General features: G+C 41.5%; 1 protein-coding gene across 1 annotated transcript in view; it reads right to left on the bottom strand.

Moving 5' to 3' along the window:
* The window catches only part of mast4 (microtubule associated serine/threonine kinase family member 4), a 491113-nt gene extending 482306 nt beyond the window's left edge, over positions 1 to 8807 (bottom strand). Inside the window, exon 1 of the mRNA XM_028805493.2 lies at positions 8315 to 8807. Within this exon, the coding sequence (XP_028661326.2) occupies positions 8315 to 8533 (219 nt within the window). The 5' untranslated portion in view covers positions 8534 to 8807. The remainder of the gene's footprint in view (positions 1 to 8314) is intronic.
* Positions 8808 to 14962: the final 6155 nt, after the last annotated feature.

The raw sequence follows: 14962 nt of genomic DNA, 5'->3' as shown, positions 1-14962 counted from the left end.
AAACTTATTGGCTTCCTTACCAATTACCATTATTCAAATATTTGCTAAACTTCATGTACAGTCCAAATACAGTATGTGTATACCCATCTACCAAAGCCTTCTTCATTGCTCAAGAGGATGCATTTAGTTTTTTGGGGGTTTTTATGCGCTAGCACATATATATACATAACTTACATAACAACCCAACTCATGCCTTTTGAAAACTCATTTTGTTTTGAGATTTGAGTGTCCTAAAGTGACTTTTTATTAACCCAGATGACAGAGGCTTATTTTAAAAGTATATAGGGTTCTGCCCTAGAAAATAAATAAATAAATAAATAAACTGAGCTTCTAATGGAAACCTAATCTACATATAAAGTTATCATGCTAAACACACAATTTAATAAGCCCTCTACATTTTTGCTGCTTTTATGTATTCTTTTATTATTTCATTTCTCTTGTTTTAATGAGTAACACATGGGTTTTGATATAATTTAATTTCTCATCACATAACCAACAGGATTTGTTTTGTGACACAGAGGAAGCTCAAATACTCAAAAAGTAACTGATAACAGATGCTATTAGGCATTCTTGATCCATGCTTCAGTTAATTTCAACAGGATAATATAAATGATATGCATCCAGTACACTTATAACACTGTTTTCTCAAACCACAAGCAGACGGCACTGTTATATTGCCCTGGGCTCTAAAGGGAATCCAAAAGCATGGGAACCTTTCAGCATCCCTCTTACCAAAAAAATCTTTTTTTAAAATCAACAAGGAATAAAAAAAAATAAAATTGATCACAAAAAATACAGGTGTCACAAGTAAGGAATTTCAGAAATGAAAATGTTCAATGTTAGATAAGTCCTGTATTTTGGACTCACTGAGAAAAAAAATCACTGACAATGAGGCCAAGATAGTTTAAATATGATAGTTAAGGAAATACCAAAATACAGTAACTACTGGCTTACAAAGTGCGGTAAATTAACATGAGCACAATGCATGCTGTATGAAGTTAAATCATGGTGCACTTTAGCAGCTTTTAAAATACTATAACGATATAATACAGAAATGACAAATACTTGCAGATTCAGCTCTTCTGTAATATACAGCTTTAACCACCTTTATTGACAAAGACTACTGGAAAAAACACACTTATGGAATTCCAGACCAGGTAGAAATACATTAAATTAAATCATATACCAGTGATTGTTTCTAGGTAACACCAGTAGTACTAGGGTGTTGTACCGTGTTAGCCATTATGAATGTGGAGAAAAGCCAAGCAAAATGACACCTTTTATTGGCTAACTAAAAAGATTACAATATGCAAGCTTTCGAGGCAACTCGGGCCCCTTCTTCAGGCAAGATGTAATACAGAAACTGGAGTTCCCCATGTTTATATACACACTCTAGGACAAGAAACAACATTGGTAAATATTTAAATGAGAAATTTTAAATGTAAAAAATTAATAGATTCAGTACCTAATAATTTTAAAAGTCAAAGTTTTTATAAACGGCAAGACATTCAAGACAAAATGGGATCACCTTGATAATGACAGTAAAAGAAAAAAAATGAAATAAAATACCATCTTTAATTCAAGCACAACAGGTATTCTAATTTGGGTGTTTGGATTTTTAATAGGACAGACTACCTCAAGAAACTGAAAATGATATTCACAAATGAAGATTAAAAAGTAACATTCTCAAATGCATTTTATCTAAATTAGGGTTGAGGGCACACCACTGAGTATAAGGCACGAAACTGGCCTAACCAGTGTATCAGTCCATTGCAGAGACTACTCACACTCACACAATGCTTACTGGGAACAGCATATTAACGTAACAAGCACGTCTTCAGGAATTTTGGAAAAACATCCACGCAGACATGAAGAAAATGTGCAAAAAAAAAAAAAAAAAAAACAACAGCTAAAGACTTTTCTATATAGGAAAGCTTATTAAGAAGAATGCTATAATTATTGTTGTTTTATCTTGCTTTACCTTTGTTTAAAATTTTTATGTTGCACTTTGAGATTTACTGCTAATGTAAAGTGCCCCTATAAATAAAATAAAATGCATCATTCTCCACATATACAATGACCCAGCATGGAATATGAACCAAGGAAACACAGGAGTAATACGTTTCATTATCAGAAAAGCTATTCATCCATTACTGAAAATGGTTAATCAAGTTCAGTATCACAGTGGCCAAAGCCTATGCCAGCAGCGCCAAGCACAAGTCAGGATTCAACCCTAAACAGTGTTATAAGATTTATTACCAGCACCTGAATTAATGATAGCAAATCAGAAATGTTGTTTGACTCACGCAATTTCCAAACACTGTGGCATTATTCAATAAATGGTACTTCTGAAACATTTTAACAAAAAAACAAAACAAAACGCAGTTTCTATACGAAGCACAATCTCTGCTCATTTGTTTCACGTTATGCACAGCTTTGTCTTTCAAGCCATAGACTTAAAATCTGGCACACATGCTATAGTGGTCTCCTTGACCCCCAGATGACTTCAAACACTACTTATTACAGTTTGGGGGTCACAAGCATAATCTCTCACAATTACACCACCATTTAAACCTCCCCGGCATTGTTTCTCTGTCTTATCTAATGCTGTAAAATTTAGGATTTTCACATATAACTTCAAACATTACGCCCCCAACCCCAGGGCACCAAAGTGGTTTGGGGGCACAGCAATTGGGCGTAACTCCACCGCTGACACAAACCAGAAATTGCCATTAACAATCATATTAAGTTTAAAAACAATAACATTTTAACGCTTTAAATTTACAGAGAATTTTCGAAACAATACTTAGGCAAACCCAAGAAAAGAGTGCTGCAGTTTCAAATTGAACAGTGATATGAAATATTATTGTGTGATCTATTGACACATCACCAGGCCAGACATGATACTGATGGGATTATGAGCATGTTTATTTTTCAGCCAAGAAATCCAGATTCAATGCCCAACCCATTCAATTTAAAATTATCTTCCCTTACTAAGGCATTTCCCAAACTGTACGCATATGGATGGGGGCCGTTATGCAGATTTAAGTCAAAAGGCAGTTCAGCCAGGAAACAGAAAGAAAGGGTCCAAAGAATGTGAGACAGCTCCACAACATGATGCACATTATTAAACTACAAACTTAAGATTTTGTGTAAAAATAATTCTTTGCTCTATACACCTCCTCACTAGGCCCTATCACTGTGCCCTATGGTTTTTCTTATCAGTTTTATGCCAATGATGCACAGCTGTACCTGTCATTCCCTCAAGAGGACCACAGGCTTCAGTCTGTTCCCAAAATTGGGGTAGTGATTAGTGTCCAGCTGTCCTTCAGGCATAATGTTGCTATGGTCTTTGGGTCTGCAGATTCACTCCATACAATATCTACAAGATCAGACAGTATCTTACAAAGTATGTCACACAACTCCTGGTCATGTTACATGTACCACAATGGTCTGCTATCAGGAGTACCAGCATGTGTCACCAACCTGCTGCAGATGATTCTAAATACCATCCCACATGGTGTCAAACTGTTTCCAGACATATTTATTAAAATTTGGGGTTATTTGCACCTGAAGAATAACTAAAAATATGTTTTCTAGTACTAAAAGTGTGTTGCACCAGAATGCAACAATCACCTTTCCTAGCCAACTTAAATAAATAAAAAAAAAAGTTTTCTGAGACCATCTATTCCATTACATAGTCACAGACCCCCTCCAATATCACGAGGAAGGTAGGAATCAGCACCAGATGAAATGCCAGTCTATCACATGGCACACTTATATTGTATATTCATCCACACTTTTTATATTTGTGTGGGAGGATTGGGAGTAAATTAGAATCATCCACCGGCGTAGCATGCATGATGTGAGGGAAAATTAGAGTACCTGCAGAAACATCACATTTGTACAGAGAATATAAAATCTCTAAACAGACAGTTACAATGTATTCAAACCCAGCTCTGTTATGACTGTGTGGCTGCAAAAGTACAAACTAGTGTGCTGCCGTGCTACCCATTATCAGAATACGTGCTAATTTATTACACTTGCCTAAAACAAAGACATATTTTATTTTATAAGATTACTTGACAGTGAGATGGACAGGTAAGATGACCAAGGAATTTTGGAAAACGGCAGCTGTACCCACAAAGCTGCAGTCAAGAATCTAAGCATTAGCTATGCCAATGACATGCAGCTGTACCTGTCATTGCCTCCAGAAGAGCACACAGTGTCAGCTAGAATGACTGCTTGTCTCACTGATATCTCAACCCAGATGGAGGAACATCATCTCCAGCTTAACTTGGAAAAGGTGGACCTCCTTGTTATCCCAGCGAGTCCATCCATTCAACGTTCCATCTCTGTCCGGCTCAGTTCTTTATCATTGTCTCTCATTCATGTAGATTCAGTTTATACAAAAACCATAAGATCAGACCATATCTGACGGAGTATGCAGCACAACTTCTCATCCAGCTTTTGGTTTTGTCACACCTTGACTACTGCAACTCTCTACTGGCAGGAGTACCTGCATTTCCTACCAAGCTTCTACAGTTGCTTCAGAATGCAATGGAAAATCTTGTATTCAAGCTCTTGTATTCAACAAGCCAAGAAGGGTGCACGACAATCCTCATTTCCTCTACACTGACTCCCTGTAGCACCACAGATTAATTTTAGCCCCTTGATGCTTTAAGAGTAACCATTAGGTCAATGCCTATGTATCTGGAGGCACTTATGAAGTCTTCTGTTCCTTCTTGTCCACTTAGTTCTGCTAGTGAACAATCCACACACTTTTCTGGTGTAGCAAGCAGTCCACTTATATATGAAATTCTGACTCAATGTTTAAGAAGCGTTAGCAGACTCTCTTGTTCTGGGAATATCTGTCTAATTGATAACAGCTTTGAAAAGTCTTATCTTGTGTTATGCTATTTGATTTAAAGCTCCTCTCTTGTGATAATGGCTTTGATCAGTGTTGTGTTGCTCAGTTAGGTTCAAAGTGTCCACACTTGTGATGCTTATTTCTGTAACCTTGTTATGTAACGCTTGTTTCAAAACAGTCGCCCAGACTGATGTTTACTTAACTAGGGTCACTTCTTTTGTAAGTCATTTTGCACAAAAGTGTTTGAAAAATGAATAAATGTAAGTGTACATGAATATCCCTCCATGCATTTTCAGTAGAAAACAAGTGTGGGAGGAACAGAATCTATTACAGTCCACTGCTGGATATTCCACACTTACTCATTCATTCGCATGTTTAGGACCAATTTCAGAATCACTCAATTTATAGGTCTTTGGATGTGACAGGAGGCTGGAGTACAACAGGAATACCCTCATAGACAGAAAAAGAACAAACTCCACACCAAGCTTTTTTGCCACAGTAAGTACTCAAGTCAAGTCAAGTTGGGAAGCATGCACTGGTACAGTTCTGTTGCCGCACCCACTACACAACAAAACAACTCGGGATCCCAGTTTGCAACCCCCCAGGCAGACACGCGGTCCAGTCCCATCCTCCGGAAACGAGCCTCTATCTGCCGCAGCCAGGTGTTACATGGGTGACCCCTTGGTCTGATCCAGCCGGGTCCGCAACAATGAGGATCTTACGAGCTGGATCACCCTCAGGGAAACGCGGCACATGGCCATAGTGCCGTAACTGACATTCCCTCACAATGCAGGTAATGTGCTTCATTCGGGACTCCATGAACAACCGCTCATTCAGCACAAAGTCAAACCAACGGTACCCAAGGATTTTCCAGAGAGACGCAGTACCAAAGGAGTCCAGTCTTCATCTCAGGTCACTGGATAGCGTCCATGTCTCGCAACCATATAGCAAGACAAGAAGCACCAGGACTCTAAAGACTTGGACCTTCTTCCTTTTGCATAGATATCGGGAGCGCCACACACCCCTTTCCAGCAACCTCATGACTCCCCCATGTTCTCCCAATCCGTTTACTGACTTCATAGGAAGTCACCAGAGACATGAATGTCACTGCCCAGGTAAGTAAACCTCTCAACAAGGTCGAAACTCTCTCCGCAAACAGACACACTGCTGTTGGCTGTGCCCATGAGGTCATTAAAGGCCTGGATCTTGGTTTTTATCCAGGACATTCGCAAGCCCAGACACTCAGACTCCTCGCTCAGTCTCTCGAGCACCTCCATTGACTCCACGAAGATCACAGCATCGTCAGCAAAGTCAAGATCCGTGAACCTTTCTTCACCAACAGATGCCCCACAGCCGCTGGACCCCACAACCTTGCCCAAAACCCAGTCCATACAAGCACTGAACAGAGTAGGAGCAAGAACACATCCCTGACAAACGCCAGAATCAACTGGGAATAACACAGAGGTCCTGCCTTCACTCTGCACAGCACTCACAGTACCAGTGTACAGGCCGGCCATGATATCCAGCAACCTCGAATGGATCCCGCAAACCCTCAGGATGTCCCACAGGGTAGCTCGATCAACTGAGTCAAAAGCTTTGCGAAATTTGACAAAGGCTGCAAAGAAACTCTGCCGATATTCGCATTTATGCTCCATGAGAACCCTCAGTGCCAGGATGCGGTCGATGGTAGACTTCTTAGGCATAAAACCAGACTATTCCGGTGGCTGGTAGGTGAGCAACTGATCACAGACCCTATTGAAGATGACCCTAGCAAGGACCTTACCCGGCACCGAGAGCAGTGTTATCCCCCTGTAGTTATTGCAATCCAGGCGCTCACCCTTCCCTTTCAAGATAGGGACGACAAGTCCCGGTTTCCAGTCAGTTGGGATGATGCCAGTCTCCCAAATGGAAGCAAAGATTGCTTGCAATGCCAAGAGGAAAGCCTTACCACCAGCCTGGAGAAGTTCACCCTGGATACCACAGATCCCTGCAGCCTTTCCCCCATCAGCTGGTTCACCACCTGTGCAATCTCAGTGAGATTGGGTGGTTCACAGCTAATTGGAGATCAGCCTCAAGAACCGTGGTCCCAGAGATATCCAGCGTCCTAGCCGGAGGATCAACTTTGAACAACTGCTCAAAGTAGCCAGCCCAGCAGGTCACAACTGCAGTGTCATCCGTAAGGACAGTTCCATCAGCCGCCCTGACTGTGACTCTCCGAGGAACACATTCGGATGCGCGTAATGCTTTGATTCCGGTAAGTAAGTACTGTAAACAATAAGTACTGCTTTTTAAATATTAACATGGGTGTGAAATTGTAGTTTCTTCTGGTAGTTTGGTTTCCTTCCACAGCATATATACTTAGGTCAAATGGTTGTCACTAAACCACTACAGTAAAGATGCCAGCAAATGTACAGAGTGAAATAACTTATGTTTCTGACCAACAAGCAACACATCCCAACTCTCTGGCATCATAACAAACAAGAATGCAGTAAGACACAAAGTTTCATTGTAATTAATAAAACACAATTCATATTCCTGGATGTATTTCTTGCTCTCATTACCTGAACATTTGTGGGGGGAAAAGGAAATAAACTCCAGCATGAGTGACTGTGGGTATCAAGGTGTATATGTGACTTCTGTCGGACTGACATCAAGTCCAACCAAAGGTCAGGCTCCAGTCATATGCCTGATGCAGTTTGGGGGTTTCAAGTGAATCCCACACCCTAGGGGCACATTTATTTAGATTTTGATCAAATTTAACAAGACAGAATACAACCTACAATAAAATAAGTTAAAAGGGGCAATACAGACAATATAAAAGGCAATATATTGCTTTTAAGTTTTACCTGTCAGTTACTTTTGCGCTGAATTTACGCCTCTGTGCATACGGAAGGTGACAAGATCGCAGTCACACAGATCCCATTCTTTTTTCATAGCAACTGATTTCTAAAAAAACGCATGGAAACGGATTGGAGAACAATATTTGTGTTTCTTACATTCAAATATTTGCTGCCCTACAGCGCCCAAATTGAAGCCTTCTAGTCGACGAGGCTACAAGTTGAGTTGACATCGAGAAACAGACAAAAGGATTCAGTGACACACTGGGCTGCCTCGCACGAGCATCTCCATCCATTTTCTCAACCCGCTTAAAACTAGGATAACGAAAAAGCCCCCAAACAGCTGGCTGTAAAATACACACACGGTGAGCCGGTGTAAAACCAATTCTCACGTTACACTTGAATTTTAAATAACCCGAACAAAACACAAAAGCCACAGGACGGAAGTACCTAAAAATCTCACTCGCTGGTTCCACCCACCCCTGGAGGAGAGTGGCGTGTGGTGCTCGCCGGAGAACTCACCTGCCTTCCCGGTGCGCACGTCTCAACTTTTCACTTTGTGTTAAAACAAAATGATAAAAGCAAAATAGGGTATGAAAATATTTACTATTTGGTCTTCCACTTCCTGGTCTTCAAGTTCGGCGTCCTGTTCGTCCATCGGAGGCTCCTGTTGCTGTCCTGGCTCACTACCCTCCTGCTTCTGCAGCTCCCCGTTCACATCTGCTGCTCCCAGTCTCTCGCTGCTGTCGGCTCCTTGACTGGCGCCGTCAGAAGAAAAAGGCTTCCGTGCGCTCGCTGCTAGTCCTACAAATGACTTATCATCCATGTCTTCGTGGAAAACAAAACACAAATCACTTCTCCTTTACCTGCACCCAACTTAGACAAATAAAAAACAAAACTCAAAAACACTGACAATGCCTCAATGGTTGAGAGGCGAGGAGAACGCCGTCTACCACCAAATACCCTGCCGGGCGCATCTTTCTCGTCCCAGATAACGAGGAGGTTAAGCCAGTCTTCCTTCTTAAAATCCAGTGGAGCGCCTCAAAAAAACTTGAGCGGTGAAAAACATGAAGACGTATTCCGCGATTCGCGCAGTCTGACGGTAGCGCTTGTCTGTTCGGGGCGCCCCGCCCACAGGCTTCTACGGCGAGGCAGCGGCAAGGCGAGCTGGGAGAATTGAAGCGCAAGTGTAAGCTGCGGAGAGTCCGACAGAATCTGCGAGGTTGACCGTCTGGTTTGTGCGGGGCGACACACACGAAGCTATACCTGTCCGATCTTGCCAAAGGAAAGCTGTGAATTGAAATTGACACAATGCGGGTCTGTGAGCTGCTGGAAGCCGCGACAGACACCTGCCACGGGGCGGGCTTGTGGGCGGGACGCAGTCACAGGTGAGCTCCCAGTCCCGTGGACCTGCACAAGTCGTATATCCCCAGCCTCAGGGCTGCAAGACTTTGATCGTAGCTTCCTGCCGCAGATTTCGTTACGTTGACTTGGAGACCTCCAAAACAAGACTTGTGAAGAAAAGTAGGAAAGCTCAAATTCAGGCCTCCCTCAATGGGCCAGGATAGCTTTTTGCAGCAAAGACATTACATTTATTTTTTAGTTAGCAGACGCTTTTATCCAAAGAGTCTTAGAAAAAATATAGCCTTGCAGAAAAGGTCAAAATAATCGAGTAAACCTCACTCTGGGGGACGGTGTGGGAAGTGTTACTGGGCAAGGTTACAAAATTGATCATTGTAAGTGTGTAGGTCCGAACAAAGTACAAGCTAGATACGATTTCTAGGTTTCAAAACATAACAGCTAATATCAGTTAGACAGAAATTCACCACACAAGAAAGTCTTCAGACGCTTCTTAAATACAATGCGGGGGTCAGAATTTGAAGTAGAAGTGGATAGCTCCTTCCACCAGCTATGAGCTACACATGAAAAATATCTGGATTGCAATTTGACACCATGTAGATGTGGTATCACCAGACACCATTCATCATCAGATTTGGGTTGCCAAGATGGAGCACAGGACCTCACAAGTGTCTATATATTATATACAGTATATAGTGGTGGATGGCCATCACCCTTACCCAGCAGAGACACCTTTTTAATGGAAGAAACTGGGGAGAGAACATGCACAAGGCACTTCCTCCCCCAGAGCACTAGATGGCAGCCCCCCTGGATTGCAGCAGTGCCTCGGATTCTCACAGGGCTCCATGGGCATTGGTGTTCGGCACAGCCCTGTTGGGTTCTGTGGGTGCTGCAGGGACTGCGTGCAGAGCCCTACTTTGTTGGGCTTCTGTCTCACCTGGTGCTTCCAGACCACGCTAATGGGCCACCAGAAGAATTCCCAGGTGCTGGATAAAAGAAGCCAGCTGCCACTGCTCCAGGATCCAGAGTCAGGAGGTGGAAGACAAAGCTTGCTGGAGGAGGAGTGGAGGCAGACTGAGGAAGAAGAGAGAGAGAAACAGAGACAAGAAGGCAAAGAGTTGCTGTGTGCTACTATGTATTGTGCTTTGTTTGTACTGTGCTGTGTGCAGGTGGGAAACGAAAGGAAAGAGTTTCCCACAGCCAAATAAAACATGTGTTGTAGAACTTGTAAAGCATCAAGGGTCTAAACTTAATCTGTGGTGCTACAGGGAGTCAGTGTAGAGGAAATCAGGAGTGACACGTACCCCTCTCGGCTGGTTGAATATAAGAGCTTGAATACAAGATTTTCCACTGCATTCTGAAGCAACTGCAGAAGCTTGGTAAGAAATGCAGGTACTCCTGCCAGTAGAGAGTTGCAGTAGTCAAGGTGTGACAAAACCAAAGGCTGGATGAGAAGTTGTGCTGCATACTCCGTCAGATATGGTCTGATCTTACGGTTTTTGTATAAACTGAATCTACGTGAATGAGAGACAATGATAAATAAAGAGCTGAGCCGGACAGAGATGGAACGTTGAATGGATGGACTGGCTGGGATAACAAGGAGGTCCATCTTTTCCAAGTTAAGCTGGAGATGATGTTCCTCCATCTGGGTTGAGATATCAGTGAGACAAGCAGTAATTCTAGCTGACACTGTGTGCTCTTCTGGAGGCAATGACAGGTACAGCTGCATGTCATTGGCATAGTTAATGCTTAGATTCTTGACTGCAGCTTTGTGGGTACTGCTGCCGTTTTCCAAAATTCCTTGGTCATCTTACCTGTCCATCTCACTGTCAAGTAATCTTATAACATAAAATATGTCTTTGTTTTAGGCAAGTGTAATAAATTAGTACATATTCTGATAATGGGTAGCACAGCAGCACACTAGTTTGTACTTTTGCAGCCACACAGTCATAATAGAGCTGGGTTTGAATCCATTGTAACTGTCTGTTTAGAGATTTTATATTCTCTGTACAAATGTGATGTTTCTGCAGGTATTCTAATTTTCCCTCACATCATGCATGCTACGCCGGTGGGTAATTCTGATTTACTCCCAATCCTCCCACACAAATATAAAAAGTGTGGATGAATATACAATATAAGTGTGCCATGTGATAGACTGGCATTTCATCTGGTGCTGATTCCTACCTTCCTCCTGAAATTGGAGGAGGCCTGTGACTCTGTAATGGAATAGATGGTTTCAGAAAACTTGTTTTTATTTTATTTATTTAAGTTGGCTAGGAAAGGTGATTGTTGCATTCAGGTGCAACATACTTTTAGTACTAGAAAACATATTTTTAGTTATTCTTCAGGTGGCAAATAATCCCAAATTTTAATAAACACTTCTGGAAACAGTATGACACCATGTGGGATGGTATTTTGAATCATCTGCAGGTTGGTGACACATGCTGGTACTCCTGCTAGCAGACCATTGTAGTACACATAACATGACAAAGACTTCAACCAGGAGTTGTGTGACATACTTTGTAAGATACTGTCTAATCTTGCAGATATTGTATGGAGTGAATCTGCAGACCCAAAGACCATAGCAACATTATGCCTGAAGGACAGCTGGACACTGATCACTACCCCAATTTTGCAAACAGACTGAAACCTGTAGTCCACTTGAGGGAATGACAGGTACAGCTGTGCATCATTGGCATAAAACTGATAAGAAAAACCATAGGGCGCAATGACAGGGCCTAGTGAGGAGGTGTATAGAGAAAAGAATTATTCTTACACAAAATCTTAAGTTTGTAGTTTAATAATGTGCACCATGTTGTGGAGTTGTCTCACATTCTTTGGACCCTTTCTTACTGTTTCCTGGCTGAACTGCCTTTTGACTTAAATCTGCATAATGGCCCCTATCCAAATGTGTACAATTAGAGGAATGACTGCCCTATGATGGGCTGGTCTACATTACCACTTGAGCAAACTACTGTTGTTGCTACCCTGAACTGCAGAAAAAAAAAACTAGAGATAGGACAGTCTTATTCTATCTAGAGTTGATAGATGCACTCCCTCCACACATAAACTGGATTATGAGACAGTTAGCGCATTGTAATGTCCCAGGGATGTGTAAGATGGAGGAATGGAATAAGCGGTCTGATAACATTGGAAGTAGCTGACCTTTAAAGGTACCATAGGTTCGTTTGCTGTTTTATGCACTTCCAGCTACCTCATCTTGTCCCTGCATATACATGCCACCAACTCTGTCCCACACCACTCACCTCATGTCAGTGGCAACACCACCTGTCACACTTTCCCCAGCTCTGTGAACCAATCTATGCCAGGATCCTTCCCGAGGCCTGCTGGCAGCAACACTCCCATGCTGATAGTCTTCACCAACAACCTACTAAGTGCTCTCTCCATGCTCCCCCTTTCCACAAACCCAGGAGCTACTTTTATGGCTGGCTTTTTCAGGTAGCCCTATCCCTTCTGAGAAACATGTCACTCATGGGTTCAAACCACAAATGTTACGCTGCCCTCCTCTTAAGCACCTCATCCTTGAGAGTAACAGAAAGTTTTTCCACCAGGCCATTCAAGGGGTACTAGCCAATCCTGTCTGTTCTGCCCAAGCTGAGTCTGGTGAAGGGATATAATTCTCAAAGCCATGAACAATAGCACCAAACCATCATTAGTTGTTTGTTAATCCATGGCGTCCACTAGTGTAATAACCTGAGACACGGAAAAGGAAGGACTAACACACACAGACACTAGCAGCTGTTAAATTGTCCTTGAAAGGCCTCTTTTTATTAGCTTTTTTATGACAGCAACCATAACTCCTGCTATTGGCCTTGGGAGATGCCTTCTTTCTCTCTAAACTAACTCCCGCCTGGGAGATGCCCAATAAAGTCTGGAGCTTCCTCAGGAGATTGTTGTCCTAATGAGCTTTCATGCTACACCTGGAGTCTTCTTTTCCTTTTCTAGCATGACCTCCCTCCCTGTTCAGCGCTGCTCCAGCGTATATGGCTCCACTTCCATGCAGACTCTCACCTGCCTGTTTATACACAAGTCAGAGTCACTAAGCAATGTTATAAATGTCCACAATTAATGGACTGATGATTATTAAAAGTCTTAATTACAAGTCAAAACACTGGATTTCTAAATCAGATGAAAGTGTAACAGGGTCACAGTAATGAGTAGTTATGAGTGATTCGATTCAAGTAAAATTGAACTTGCAGTAAAACTCTATGTTTTACTTTGGCAAAAAATAAGCAAAATAAATTGCAATTTGCTTCCAGCAAAATTAGTGCAATTCAAATGAGAAGGAAGTTGTTTATTTCTTGTCTGGAAGCATTTTAATGCACTAATTTCACATGCATCTGCCCGTCATTTAGTTTTTAAATTATGATCTCTAGTGATAAAAAAAAAAATCAACATAAGTAAATGTATCCTCAACTTCCATCCATCCATTATCGAAACCGCTATATCCTAACTACAGGGTCACGGGGGTCTGCTGGAGCCAATCCCAGCCAACACAGGGCACAAGGCAGGAAACAAACCCCTGGGCAGAGTGCCAGCCCACCGCAGGTGTCCTCAACTTGAAGGTGGCAATTGTTAGGTAATGATGTAGGGAAAAGGGCTTTAATGGCGGCTGAGTTGTCCTGTGGAGAAAGCACAAGTAATGTGCACGATGGTGCGTTTTGATGTGTCTTCATGTGGGAAATATGTAGCATGTCACATTTTTAAAAAATGTTCTACACTCCTCCATGGCAATGTGAATGAAAAGCATAGATTTAAATTGATTTAACTGGTGTGGCACAAATTACATGCTTTAGGTAGCTGCAGCAAAGAAAACGGATAGACACAAAAGTGTGAACAAGGCTTTAGGGAGCACCATTCCTTGTCCAAAACCCCAGTAATCTCTTAAGTGAGCTTTGTGTTTCACGAAATCACATGTGAAATGAATTTCAGCGTCAGTTTCAATGAAACTTGTCCATCTTGCTCATCACTAGTGATGGGTATCACGGGTCTAGGAGACTGGGTTCAAATCTTGGGCTTGTTGCTGCATGAGGAGAATCTGCATGTTCTCCCTGTTAGGTTCTCAGCAATATGGCATTTAATTGTAGTTAATAACTATTAATATTGTCACATGTACAGAGTAGAGTGAAATTTTTAAATACACATCCAACCAACATGCAACATGTCACTAATCTCCATTGCCAAGATAAACAACAGATTAAAATTCAGAAATGAATGTTATTTAATAAAAACACAAATCAGTTAACCTAATGTACTCCTTACTCCTGCTTCTATGCTCTAATTATCTGAAACCTTGAAAAAAAAATTGAAAAACTCAATAACCATTCATTGTTAAAGAGGGAGATTGCATGCTTAGCAATAGCTGAATTCACTCAGTATTTAAACATGAATATGATGTGACACGTTGTAATGTTCCTAGTTTTTCAAATTATACATTCCATATCAAGCTCCTTCTTCACTAATAATGTTTGAAGAACAACATGGATCCAAATGTTTCACTTAAACAGAATTCACATGTTGCCTCCAGATTTAACCCAAATTCAAAGATATTTGAACAAATGCATATTATTAAAACACAAAACTTATGAATCTCATTTACTGGGTAATATGAAACTATGCCAGTATCTGCAGAATGTACAACAACACAGCAGAAAATGTGCAATGCGATGGGGGTCCTTCTTTTTTGGTTAACCTACACACCCCTATTTTTTATACAGCAAAACAGAACACTTTAGATCACAGCATTTCATATTAGTTGTCAAATATACTACACTATCCTTTGCATTTGTGGGTTTTTTATTTACTGACATTTCGAAAATTTGAATGTTTAGTTAATTGTTAATTATGGTATGTCATTTTGTAACCTGCTTAATCC

Source organism: Erpetoichthys calabaricus, chromosome 7, assembly GCF_900747795.2.
Source record: "Erpetoichthys calabaricus chromosome 7, fErpCal1.3, whole genome shotgun sequence".
In the NCBI taxonomy this organism is placed as follows: Eukaryota; Metazoa; Chordata; class Cladistia; order Polypteriformes; family Polypteridae; genus Erpetoichthys; species Erpetoichthys calabaricus.
Note: the sequence above shows the minus strand (reverse complement) of the source record. Positions and strands in the feature narration are given on the sequence as shown.